The sequence below is a fragment of the Diabrotica virgifera genome, chromosome 1 (genome assembly GCF_917563875.1).
Source record: "Diabrotica virgifera virgifera chromosome 1, PGI_DIABVI_V3a".
Classification (NCBI taxonomy): Eukaryota; Metazoa; Arthropoda; class Insecta; order Coleoptera; family Chrysomelidae; genus Diabrotica; species Diabrotica virgifera.
The window spans coordinates 66436347-66450620 of record NC_065443.1 but is presented as its reverse complement, the minus strand read 5'-3'; the positions used below and the strand labels follow the sequence as shown (position 1 = coordinate 66450620).

The following is a 14274-nucleotide window of genomic DNA, read 5'->3' as shown; positions in this document are numbered from 1 at the left end:
TTTGACGTACTTCCGCAGTTTGCTCAAACTGTTTGATCAAATTATTTGATGGTGAGACGCGGCCTTTACTATCCCGCTAATAACCTTCTTAGGTTGAAGCGGATTGTTGTAAATAAAAAAAAATTATAATAAATTAATGTAATAGGTATTATTAGATATTATATTCCATGTAAGAGAAGAAAGTGAATATTACAATAATTTTATAATCAGAAATACGACAATAACCAACAATTATTGACGAAACCGTAGTTTGTGACAGGAGTGTTCATTTTATTTCATAGAAAAATATTATGCAGGGTGGTTTATTGCATTCGCCCCGGTCTCTGTATTACGGGAAACGACTTGATATTTAAAAAAAATTCTTCATAGAAATATACAGGATCAGTGTGAATTATGCAGGGTGCTCCAAAAAAATAGTAATATAATCAAAGTTATATTTTTTCTTATGGAACACCCTATATCAGATAACATTTTTGAATTTTTCTTAAAAAATAAGCTGTACTTTTATAAGGGTTCTTCATACCTAAGTACAAGGTGTTTTGATTTATTTCGATTTTTATAAAAAAAATTATATAAAGGTTTTATAAAAAAGTAAATATTTATGAATCTAAAAATCGGTGACAAATTTTTTCTTGGATCTTAATAATATACTACTCAGCGTATTTAAATAGATATTTATGGTAGCAAAATTTTGTACAGGGTGGTCAAAATATTATATTGTTCTATTAACAAATTCAAGCTGTAATAATAGTGTAGGAAACAAAGGTTGAACCTTGCAAAATGGACACAAGTCCGGTTTTATTTTTTTTCTGGTATATCAAGGGGTGCTTATTATAAGACTAACTTTTTCTGAAAAAATTTCGCCTCGGAACCTCCCTTTTCACCCCTTTAAAGGGGGTAATTTGTGGTTTTTGCGGAACGTAGCCCTTCCTGTAACTTTTACAAAAAATTTCTTTTATAGAAATATGAAGAGGACTATATTTTCTACGATCTATTTCCAACACTATCTCTCTATCATCCACTGTTTAGCGGGGGTGGCGCCCTAAAGTTGACAAGTTTTTAAAAAATATGTTTTAAAAAAAAATATATTTTTCCCTAACTGTAACGGAAATTAAGAAGAAATCCTGCGGCAATTATTCACAAATAATTGACTGATTTTTTGGTATAGGTTTTACTTAAGGGTAATTGCCCTTTTTTTAGTTACAGGGTGTTACATTTTAAAAAACCTCTTTTTATACCATCTGAACCGTTTATGCTAGACTAAAAAGACTTTCAGCGATTACCCATGTACTGGTGCTATTTACAAATTTGTATAATGCACCCCCATTTTTTCCCCGGAACCACCCAAAAAAAAAGAAGAATTAATAAATAAATTGATTTCCTTGGAATCCTTCCCACACAATGCCCTTTATTAATATGCTTCATATATCATTTTGTGGACGTTATTATTACCCATGCATGGACACCAAAAGCAATTTCCTAGTGCAACCCCTGTAGCAAAAAAAAATAAATAAAATGGGGGGTTGAAAATTTTTTTTGTTTTTTACTTTTTCATCCATATGGGCATATGCTTCATCAATAGTGCTTTTCAAAAATATATATGGTTATTGCAACATCTCTGCGAAAACCACCCCTATCCTTGAAAATATACTGCAGAAACTACCCCTATCCCTTGGCGTGCATGTTTTTACGATTTTCTCATTACCCATGTATTCTTTTTAAACAAAACTTATACAAGGTTAAAGACCACTATTTACTCTAAAAATTAGGTCCTATTCATTTTTTCGTATAAGCAACCGTTACGGCACAGTGGCGCCGTAAACCTCATATATGCTTTGGCGGGCTCCAGTTTTTGTTTTTTTTTCGTCATCTGTTCGTTTTATTGATAAAGTACTTATGCAAAATAAAACAACACAGTGTTACCTACAAATTATGACTTATGCACATTTTACATTCTTTGCTCCCCAATGTGGTGGCCCAAAATAAATTTTTGCATATTTTCGCCACCTACATGCATTTTATTGCGTTAATGCTACCTTAACAGCACAATATTTACCCTTAGGTGGTCGCTACGCAGTGGCGGATCCAGGGAGGGATGATGGGGGTGATCACCTCCCCCCTCTCAAACCAAGTGATATTATATTCAAAGATTATAAAAATATTCATTAATTTTTATAGAAATTTAACCAATTGGCACCCCCCTCTTAACGATGCTGGATCCGCCACTGTCGCTAAAGCATAAAAAGTTATTCTTATAAAAATAATATTAATATAATATAAGTATTTCTATAAAAATAAATGAATATTTTTATAATCTTCAAATATAATATCACTTGGTTTGAGAGGGGTGGGGGTGATCGCCCCCATCACCCCTCCCTGGATCCGCCACTGGTTAGCGGCCACTTAGGGGTGAATATTGTGCTATTAAGGTAGCATTAACGCAATAAAATGCGTGTAGGTGGCGAAAATATGAAAAAATTTATTTTGGGCCACCACTGTAGCTTTGGGGAGCAAAGAATGTAAAATGTACATAGGTAATGATTTGTAGGTTACACTGTGTTGTTTTATTTTACATAAGTACTTTATCAATAAAACAAACAGATGACGAAAAAATAAACAAAAACTGGAGCCCGTCAAAGCATATATGATGTTTACGGCGCCACTGTGCCGTAACGGTTGCTTATACGAAAAAATGAATAGGACATAATTTTTAGAGTAAATAGTGGTCTTTAACCTTGTATAAGTTTTGTTTAAAAAGAATGCATAGGTAATGAGAAAATCGTAAAAACATGCTCGCCAAGGGATAGGGGTAGTTTCTGCAGTATATTTTCAAGGATAGGGGTGGTTTGCGCAGGGATGTTGCAATAACCATATATATTTTTGAAAAGCACTATTGATGAAGCATATGCCCATATGGATCAAAAAGTAAAAAACAAAAAAAAAATTCAACCCCCCATTTTATTTATTGTTTTTGGCTACAGGGGTTGCACTAGGAAATCGCTTTTAGTGTCCATGTATGGGTAATAATAACTTGCAGAAAATGATATATGAAGCATATTAATGAAGGGCATTGTGTGTGAAGGATTCCAAGAAAATCACTTTATTTATTAATTCTTCTTTTTTTTTGGGTGGTTCCGGGGAAAAAATGGGGGTGCATTATACAAATTTGTAAATAACACCAGTACATGGGTAATCGCTGAAAGTCTTTTTACTCTAGCATAAACGGTTCAGATGGTATAAAAAGGGGTTTTTTAAAATGTAACACCCTGTAATTAAAAAAAGGACAATTACCCTTAAGTGAAACCTATACCAAAAAATCAATCATCTATTTGTGAATAATCTCCGCAGCATTTCTTTTTAATTTCCGTTACAGTTAGGGAAAAATATATTTTTTTTAAAAACATCTTTTTTAAAAACTTGTCAATTTTGGGGCGCCACCCTTGCTAAACGGTCGATGATAGAGAGATGCTGTTGGAAATAAATCGTAGAAAATATAGTCCTCTTCATATTTCTATAAAAGAAATTTTTTGTAAAAGGTACAGAAAGGGCTACGTTCTGCAAAAACCATAAATTACCTCTTTTAAAGGGGTGAAAAGGGGGGTTCCGGGGCGAAATTTTTTCAGAAAAAGTTAGTCTTATAATAAGCACCCCTTGATATGCCAGAAAAAAAATAAAACCGGACTTGTGTCCATTTTGCAAGGTTCAACCTCTGTTTCCTACACTATAACTCATTTATTTTAAATTAAACGCCCTACATTTTATTAGTTTATCGTATGGAAAATTTACTTACCTTTTAATCTTTTTAAGGGTTCCTATACCTATCTTTGTACATGGTGGTTAGAATTTTAGATTGTTCTATTAACAAATTCAAGCTGTAATAACCTACTTATTTTAAATGAAACACCCTAGGGATTTATAGATTGTTCGTATATCTCAGAATTTAAGACGTTTAGGGCATCTTAAATAAAGTTTTCTTCTTAAAATAAACCCAAATAAACGCCCCCTTAAATATTTTACCATACTTTTGAAACGCTGTGTATATAAAGATTACAGTGGAACCTCGATAAGTCGGATTAATCGAGAATGCGGGCAATCCGGGTTATCGAAAATCCGTGTTAGCCGTAGAATATAGTAAAAATTAATCAAATACGGTATCCTTAGAGATAAGCTCCATTATAATTGCAAAAACATGAAATACATTATGCACAGTACATGTGAATTACGTACAGTTATATACAGTATTGTTCATTCCTTGGTAAAAATTTCAGTCAGTTTCGGTTGTCAATATTACGTTTTTATTGTTGAAATGTTTGTCTGATGAAAATCGGTCCCGGTTAGCCAGACTTCCGGGTTATCGGAGGCCGACTTAACGGGGTTCCACTGTACCATTTGTTTTTTATTTCTTTATTATTTATTTAATTTTAATATTATATTTTTTATATAATATTAAATATTTCGAGTATCTTATATGGTCGCCTAAGTGCACATTCAGAAATTGGAGAATATAAAATTGGTTTAACCCTTAAATGCATGATTTTTTTTGTTGATGTTACATATCAAAAAAGGCCTTTAGCGGAAGCTTAGAAATGATGAAAAAATAATATAAAAAAAAATTAAGTTTAATTTTAAACACTTGTTTTTGACAACAACAAGTTTGTTGCCAAAATTCTACATTGTGCATACAAGGTCAAGTAAGGATATAAAATCTATATTGTTAATTTACATGAAAATTATAAAAACAATTAAGTATTATTTCTATTGAAACACAGTGCCACACCACATTTCTGACATTTTGTATGTGTAAACCCTTTGATAAAGTTCGCCATGAAAAAATGCTACATATTCTCAAAACTACCGGTCTGGACGGTAGGGACATTAGAATAATCGCAAATTTGTATTGGGTGGCCAGGCTGAATGTGTTAGGGTTGCGAATCAGTGCTCTGAAGAAGTAAAAATCAAGCGTGGAGTTCGACAAGGCTGTATATTGTCACCAATGTTGTTTAATCTTTACGCTGAAACAATCTTAAATGGAAAACGCAAAAGAGGGAATACTCATTAATGGTATGCTTATGAACAATATCAGATACGCAGATGACACCTTGTTGCTGACTGGATCAATTGAACATCTTCAAGCGTTATTGAAACGAATGGTGGCATTCTGCGCGATATATGGACTCAAACTCAATGCAAGAAAAACAAAGTTTATGGTCATTAGTAAACAGGCAGCCGTAAATAATAATAACTATAACGTAACAATCGGTAATGACTCAATTGAACGAGTAAGTAATATTGTATATCTGGGTACTCATATTAATGAAAGCTGGAACCCTAGTACAGATTATTTGATCTGATTATAATATTATGTACCTACAGTTGACTTGGAAGCCGGTCCTGACATCTTGGGTAATTCTGAAAACTATACAACAATAGAGTAGGTATTATATTTACAAGGGATTATTCAGCTTTACAGCTGTTATTAAAATAACTTTTATAATGAGACACTAAATTTCTGGATACAGATAAATTTTTCCATAAGCGTTATAATAACAAAATGAAAACTGAAACAATGAGAAATTTCAAATACAGCAGCAATACATGATTTTTTTTTCAGCATAAATAAAAAATCGGTTTATCAATAACACACAGTATTTGTCAAGGAAGGGAATCAAGAATTTGTAAAATGCATTAAATGTAACCATATCTATGTGTTCCGTTTGTGGAAGAGACATTAATTGTTACTACGTTTTCAAGCAATTTTTTTGCTCCCATTCATGTTTTTGTCTTGAAAATTGTACATTAGTCGAGTTAACCGACATTCCAGCAACAGTTAGTTAGGTACCTTAAAAAACAAAACATACCAAATTAAAGGCATTGTTGAGTTTGTTCCTCCTGAAAACGAAATAACAATTGGACATTATATTTCCCACTGCCGACGAAATAACAATAAATGGGAAATTTACGATGATCTTAAAACTTCGGTGGGGTCAAACAAGACAAAAAGCAAATCTTTTGTTTTATTCTTGATTATAGACTATTTTTTCTAACAAGTTTTCTTCAAATGATCAGTGCTATACGAGTCCCGAATCATATCGTTTCCATAAACGTTTGTGGGGCACTACAGTTTTAGGCAAAATTGTAGCGCAACATTATATCTTGTATAACCTATTTTGTTTATGCAGAACATATTACACGCTTTGGCAAAAATGCAGAACAAACCTAGCACTAACTTGTGGTTTATTCAGATTTTCTCTAATCGTTTGGATTCTATATGGGCAATACAGCTTTACGTAAACTTGGAGCGCCACATTATATCTTATATATATTTTTTGTTTATACAGAACAAATTACACGCTTTGGCAAAAATGCAGAACAAACCTAGCACTAACTTGTGGTTTATTCAGATTTTCTCTAATCGTTTGGGTTCTATATGGGCAATACAACTTTACGTAAACTTGGAGCGCCACATTGTATATTGAATAACTCTTTTATTTTTTTAGAACAAACTTCAAAATTACAGAACAAACTAGAACAAACCTAGCACTAACTGCTACAGTTATGAAAAGATATATTGGGAACTGGGGCAATACAGGTTTACAGACATATCCGTGCATTATGATCTTCCTGTCCGAAATCCTTGCTGCTCCTCTTGCAGAGTTATTCGTTCGTTTATCTTTGTCGCTATAATTCTTGTTGTCAATTTGAGTGTTGTATTTAAAAGATTTATTGCTCGATAGTTATTGGGGTCCTTCTTATCTCCTTTCTTGAAGAACCTCAGCATGATCGCTCTTCTCCATTCATCTGGTATTCTGTTCGTGGCGATTATTTTATGAATAAGAAGTTGCAGTTGTTGTACGTACACCACCATATTATAAGAGTTCATTTGGTATTTGATTTTATTTGGTGTTTCTGGTAAAGATTTTTCGTTTTCTTTTTTAAAAATTTCTGTCAGGAAGGCCACCCACGTATCCTCTTTTATGTGTTCTATTTCAACTAGTTCTTTCATTTCGCTTCTTTGTTGTCTTATGAAGCTCCTTGTTTCTGTTGTCCATAGAAATCCATCTCTAGTCCTTTTGTGAATCTTTCCCAGTATAATCTGTTATTGTTTTTCTTACCAATTGATGAGTTTCAGTTCTTACTCTTTTATAGTTTTCATATGATTCATTCGTTTTTTCTGACCTATATTTTAGGAAAGCTTTCTATTTTTTGGTGAAAGTTTTATTTAACCTCTAGTGTAAACCATGGTGTTTTCGTTGACCACTTTTGGTTTTTGTTTATTATTTTCGTTCCAGGGGCTTTCCGGTAGCGTCCAGAATATTTACAGAATTGACATGACGGAATTTTGACAGAATTATTAAAAATAATTAGCAATAAAATTGGTCGCCAAGATGGACCCTGTACCCATTTTTCTTGCCGATATATAGCTTTTACCGTAAAGCTAGCAGCACCCACTGTTTCTCGGAAACGGCTACAGCAATAAATTTTTTCTTTTCGTAATAAATTAGCAATAAATTAGTAATTAATTCCTTGTGGTTGAATTTTCGATTTTCATCATTTTTTCGGGGGTGAGTTTCGCGCTAGGGGATGATGGGGTAGTTGTTCAGGATTGGTTAATATACCAATCAAGAGCAATTAAATAGCAATAAAATATGCCGTTAAAATGATCCCCGTACTCCTTTTCATTGCCGAGATATAGAGTGGGTGCTGCTAGCTTTACCGTAAAGCTAGCAGCACCCACTGTTTCTCGGAAACGGCTACAGCAATAAATTTTTTCTTTCCGTAATAAATTAGCAATAAATTAGCAATTAATTTCTTGGGATTGAAATTTCGATTTTCATCATCTTTTTGGGGGTGAGTTTTACGCTAGGGGATGATGGGGTAGTTTTTTGGGTTTGGTTAATATACCAATCAAGAGCAATTAAATAGCAATAAAATATGCCGTTAAAATGATCCCCGTACTCCTTTTCATTGCCGAGATATACAGTGGGTGCTGCTAGCTTTACCGTAAAGCTAGCAGCACCCACTGTTTCTCGGAAACGGCTACAGCAATAAATTTTTTCTTTCCGTAATAAATTAGCAATAAATTAGCAATTAATTCCTTGGGGTTGAATTTTCGATTTTCATCATCTTTTTGGGGGTGAGTTTTACGCTAGGGGATGATGGGGTAGTTTTTTGGGTTTGGTTAATATACCAATCAAGAGCAATTAAATAGCAATAAAATATGCCGTTAAAATGATCCCCGTACTCCTTTTCATTGCCGAGATATAGAGTGGGTGCTGCTAGCTTTACCGTAAAGCTAGCAGCACCCACTGTTTCTCGGAAACGGCTACAGCAATAAATTTTTTCTTTCCGTAATAAATTAGCAATAAATTAGCAATTAATTCCTTGGGGTTGAATTTTCGATTTTCATCATCTTTTTGGGGGTGAGTTTTACGCTAGGGGATGATGGGGTAGCTTTTCAGGATTGGTTAATATACCAATCAAGAGCAATTAAATAGCAATAAAATATGCCATTAAAATGATCCCTGTACTCCTTTTCATTGCCGAGATATAGAGTGGGTGCTGCTAGCTTTACCGTAAAGCTAGCAGCACCCACTGTTTCTCGGAAACGGCTACAGCAATAAATTTTTCCTTTGCGTAATAAATTAGCAATAAATTAGCAATAAAATATAGTCTTAGTCTGAATTTGGTCTTATGAAGTGGTGCTGCTGACTTTACCGACATGTCTGTCGCTACAGTTATCTACCTAGAGGCCACGTGCTTCTTGACATCATTGGGCATCTTGACATCAAATAATAGACCCCGCTAGCGAAGTTATTCCGATTCGATTTTTTTGCACAAACTTACTCAAAAAGAGGTTCTTATGACATATCCACAGGGATAAATTCATATCCACACAAATACATATCCACACGAAAAAAATTTTAAACAATTTTTTTAAACAAATTCACAAAAATACTTTTTTCATTTCGAACATTTTTTTAGATAATTTGGGTCATTCTGAGCAAAAAGATATTTTGTCATTTTTTTCTAAAATTGATTGTTGTCGAGTTATATGCGATTAAAAATTTGTAAAACGCGAAAATGGCCATTTTCAAGGCTTCATCACTCGATTAAAAATTATTATTATGAAATTCAAAAAGTGACCAAATCAAGTTTCAAACCCCTTCTTCAAGGTCCTGAAGAGATTTTTGTCATTATTTTATTACAAATCTGTTATTTTTAATTATTAACAATTAGCGCTATAGTCCAGGATGTATCGTCGCCCCGTTAGTGAAATTATTCCGATTCGATTTTTTTGCACAAACTTCTCAAAAAGAGGTCCTCGTAACATATCCACAAGGTGCCGGGCGGTGCCGTGGTCGAAAAATTGTTTACACAATTTTTTTTTCAACAAATTCACAAATATAATTTTTTCACTTCGAACAATTTTTTTTAGATAATTTGGGACATTCTGAGCAAAAAAGGTCTCTTGTGATTTTTCTCTAAAATTGATTGTTATCGAGTTATACGCGATTTAAAATTTGAAAAATGCGAAAATGGCCATATAACTCGACAACAATCAATTTTAGAGAAAAATCACAAGAGACCTTTTTCGCTCAAAATAACCCAAATTGTCTAAAAAAATCGTTCGCAATAAAGAAATTATTTTTTTGAATTTCTTTAAAAAAATTGTTTAAACAATTATTTTTCGACCACGGCACCGCCCGGCACCCTGTGGATGTGTTATAAGGACCTCTTTTTGAGTAAGTTTGTGCAAAAAAATCTAATCGAAATAGTTTCGCTAACGGGGGCGACGATACAGTTGGACTATAGCGCTAATTGTTAATAATTAAAAATAGCAGGTTTTTAATAAAATAATGACAAAAATCTCTTCAGGACCTTGAAGAAGGGGTTTGAAACTTGATTTGGTAGCTTTTTGAATTTAATAATAATAATTTTTAATCGAGTTATTAAGCCTTGAAAATGGCCACTTTGGCATTTTTTAAATGTTTAAATGACCCAATTTATTTAAAAAAATATTGTTTGAAAGGAAAAAAAATATTTTTGTGAATTTGTTTAAAAAAAATTGTTTAAACAATTTTTCGACCACGGCACCGCCAGGTATTCTGTGGATATATTATAAGGACCTCTTTTTGAGCAAGTTTGTGCCAAAAAATCGAATCGGAATAATTTCGCTAGCGGGGGGCGACAATACAGCCCGGTCTATAATCGAATATACCGGAAAAATGTGTGTTCCAGTTAATCAAAAATTGACCATAGGAATTTTGTGCAGCAAAATTATTTTTGATTTTGTGATTCGATTCGAGAGATTGAACTTTAAAATCAAATAGGAATCTTCATCTTCATGTTTTATTGCAGATTTGGATTCCTCATGAAAAAATAAGTAGCGCGAAAAAATAAATGGCGCTAATAAATAGTGTTTTTCCGATTATAGCGCCATCTATCCATAATTCGAAAAAATGTCTCGAATAAAAGTTCTGCAATAACAAATAGTCCAGAAAGCCACTGCGTATCCGCTAGGAAAAATATTCTATTTCGGATTCTTTGCACAATCTTACTCCAAAAGAACTCCTTTTAACAAATTTGCATGTTGCCAGGACCAAAAAGTGGTCAAAAATTTTTTAAACGTTTTTTTTTGTTTTTTTCCTAAAATTATTTTTTTTGTACGGAAAAAAGTTTTTTTAAGTTTTTTGGATCATTCCAAAGAGAAAAGGTCTTTAGTGACTTTTCTCTAAAAATGATAGTTTTTGACATATAAGCGATTAAAAATTGAAAAATTGCGAAATCGACCATTTTTAACGCTCAAAAACTATGTGAAAAGCTGAAAATTTGAATGTTGCCAAGATAGGTAGATATTCTTTAAACATCGATTGATGAAATCCTGAAGAGTTTTTTGCAATACAATATTTAAAACTCCTTTGTTTTTTAATTGCTAATCAAGCATGCACGACACTATTTTCCACCGACAGTATGGTGCAAATGAAAGGAATAAATTCGTTATTTCGTAATCCGGCGACTTTAAGGAAAAATCCCGAAACAAGTCGATTTTTATTTTTAAGTTATGATATTGTGGCATATATGGTATACTAGTGACGTCATCCATCTGGACGTGATGACGTAATCGATGATTTTTTAAAATGAGAATAGGTGTCGTGTGCAAGCTCATTTGAAAGGTTCTTTAATTCTCTATTCAGTAATATAAACATTTACATAATTATTTATACAGGGTGTCCAAAAAATTTTTATTAAATTAAATTATTTGACAAAAAAAGAAGTATAAGGACACCCTGTATAAAAAATTATGTAAATGTTTACATTACTTGATAGAGAATTGAAGAACCTTTCAAACGAGCTACCACACGACCCTTATTCTCATTTAAAAAAAATCATCGATTACGTCATCACGCCCAGACGGATGACGTCACTAGTATACCATATATGCCACAATATCATAACTTAAAAATAAAAATCGACCTGTTTCGGGATTTAAAGTCGCCTGTTTACGAAATAACGGATTTATTCCTTTCATTTGCACCATACTGTCGTCGGTGGAAAATAGTGTCGCGCACGCTTGATTCGCAATTAAAAAACAAAGGAGTTTTGAATCTTGTATTGCAAAAAACTCTTCGGGATTTCATCAATCGATGTTTAAAGAATATCTACCTACCTTGGCAACATTCAAATTTTTAGTTTTTCACATAGTCTTTGAGGGTTAAAAATGGCCGATTTCGCAATTTTTCAATTTTTAATCGCTTATATGTCAAAAACTTATCATTTTTAGAAAAAAGTCACTAAAGACCTTTTCTGTTTGGAATGATCCAAAAAACCTAAAAAACTTTTTTCCATGCAATAAAAATAATTTTAGGAAAAAAACAAAAAAAAAACGTTTAAAAAATTTTTGACCACCTTTTGGTCCTGGCAACATGGAAATTTGTTAAAAGGATTCCTTTTTGAGTAAGATTGTGCAAAAAATCCGAATTAGAATATTTTTCCTAGCGGATGCGCAGTGGCTTTCTGGACTAAAAGGGGTTTCTATTTAAGGTTTTAAAGTTACGTATTTAGTGTCATTCGATATATTTTTGAAAAATATTGAACACGTACTTTTCAGTTTTTCGATCCAATCTTCATTTTGCGAATTATTCTTCGTTGCTTCGCCTACTAGGTTTTTCAAAAATGTTGTCGGAGTTCCTAATGATGCCTCTGGTTCGTTTTTGTCCAGCCACCCTGTGTATAATATATAGTATAGAAAAATTGTGTATACTCTAATAAATCTATTTTTTGCAGTAAAAATCCGATCATCTCCTGGCTTAGCGTTGTAGGTCCATATGTGCAGCTGGAATTACTTGAGGATTATCTGAAAAGTTGTTGATTTTAAGAAAAATAATGAAAAAGTTTACGTTTTTATATTAATTAAAAATTACCATGTAATTTTTATAAATGTATTACAAGTGAATTATGACTGATTTCTTGTAAATTTTTACAATATTATTATTTTAAGCGCCTTAAATGATTTGTTTAAGTTCCTTCGAAGAATATTCGTGTGATATTAACAGAGAAAAGGGTGACTTGTAGCACAAATAAGGACGTTTTTGTTTTTAAAAGAAGACACCAAATCTATCGCACTTATTTACTGGAACTTTTGTGACACATTATGGAACCAGCAGCGTTGACTGGTCTAGTCGATATCCTAAAAACTTCATGACTAAATGGTGAGGATATAAGACTAATCTCAAACTTATATCTCCAACAAAAAGCAACAGTTAGATTCGAAATTGAATTATCCGAGATCTTCACAGTCGAAAAAGGAGTTAGACAGGGTTGCTTATTACATATGAAGACGATACAGTATTGCTGGCAGATAGTGCGCAGGGGCTACAAACGATGATGGATAATGTTGTAGAAACATGTTACAAATACGGCCTAAAACTACATTGTAAGAAGACAAAGATAATGATCATTAGTAAGAATACCAACATAAACTCAAAATTACAATAAGCCATACACCGTTAGAAAGAGTGGAGAAAATGTGCTATTTGGGCTGCAGCTGCAATATTAAGAATACTTGGGATCAAAGCTATGAAATAAACACTCGTATTGAAAAAGCCGAAAGATCTTTTAACGGTGTTAGGAAGACTCTATGCAACTTATTTTTAAGTATCAATATACGCATAAGAATTCTTAGATGTTACGTCTTTACTGTCCTTCTTTACGGAGTAGAAAGCTGGAGTCTTACAGAAGATGTCATAAAACGATTAGAAGAATTTGAAATGTGGTGCTACCGATGTATGTTAGGGATGTAATAGTAAATACCGACTTCTACAGTTGATTCTTCAGAGCAAGAGTGATGGCAAGAAAGGCCTGGGACGTAGACGTATATCCTGGCTGGCCAATCTTATACCGCATTTACACTCAGTCCTGTTGGACAGGGAATTGGGCAGGGAAGTGGGCAGCGTGAATGTGTAAATAGCTCACTCGTGCTGCTGCTGTTCATGCTATTGACATTGCACGGCGCTCCCCAAAAAGTCGGTTTTCGGGATGGAAGTCAAAGCACTGGCAGCGCGAGCGCGAGTGAGTATTCACACTCAACTACTTTCTCTCTCACATGCCGCCGGCAAAGCGGCAAGTGAGTAATTGAGCAAGACGATGCTGTCGTCACATTCCATTCTTGAGAGTCGTTCGGTAAATGAGTTGTGAGGACATTGGCGAGGAACTGATGTGAACACCTCACTCGCGTCGATATCGTATTTCGGGTAATATTTCCGGCAGCGGCAGCAGCAGTGGCAATGGCTGAATATAAATCCGGCATTAGGAAGTGGACTGGTCTAGCTTCAACTGGTCTATTTCGAACTGCTGTGAATAGACTAAGATGGGTCAATGTGTTTGCCAACATCACTAGAAGATAGGAAACTTTAGAAGAAGAAGTTGTTTGGTCCGGCAAATCGAAATTTTTTCATTCTTCCAATTCTTCCAGAATTGGAATGGAAATCTTCCATTCATATGTTAGCCAATTGACCACCCGAATCTAATTGTTTAAGTTATCTGGTTATATATGGACTCACTGGAATCGTGCAAAATTTACCATGTGAAAAAGGTTAAGAAATCATTGTTATTTAAAAAAATCTGATAACAAATCGTCAAGCTTGATAAAAAAATCATTGTATATAAAGATATTTAATTAAAGATATAGACGAACTTACACCAACGGAAGTCACCGACTACTTATTATGGAAAACTACGAGAAATCTAAAATGGCCTTAGGCCTTAGGCATCAAC

General features: G+C 33.5%; 1 protein-coding gene across 5 annotated transcripts in view; it reads left to right on the top strand.

Moving 5' to 3' along the window:
* LOC126888583 (ubiquitin-like-conjugating enzyme ATG10) overlaps positions 1 to 12464 on the top strand; it is a 265785-nt gene extending 253321 nt beyond the window's left edge. For all 5 annotated transcript variants that reach the window (XM_050656966.1, XM_050656958.1, XM_050656945.1 and 2 more), the window contains one exon: positions 12286 to 12464. In XM_050656966.1, coding sequence (XP_050512923.1) covers positions 12286 to 12370 — 85 coding nt within the window. In that variant the 3' untranslated portion in view covers positions 12371 to 12464. The remainder of the gene's footprint in view (positions 1 to 12285) is intronic.
* The last annotated feature ends 1810 nt before the right edge of the window (positions 12465 to 14274 follow it).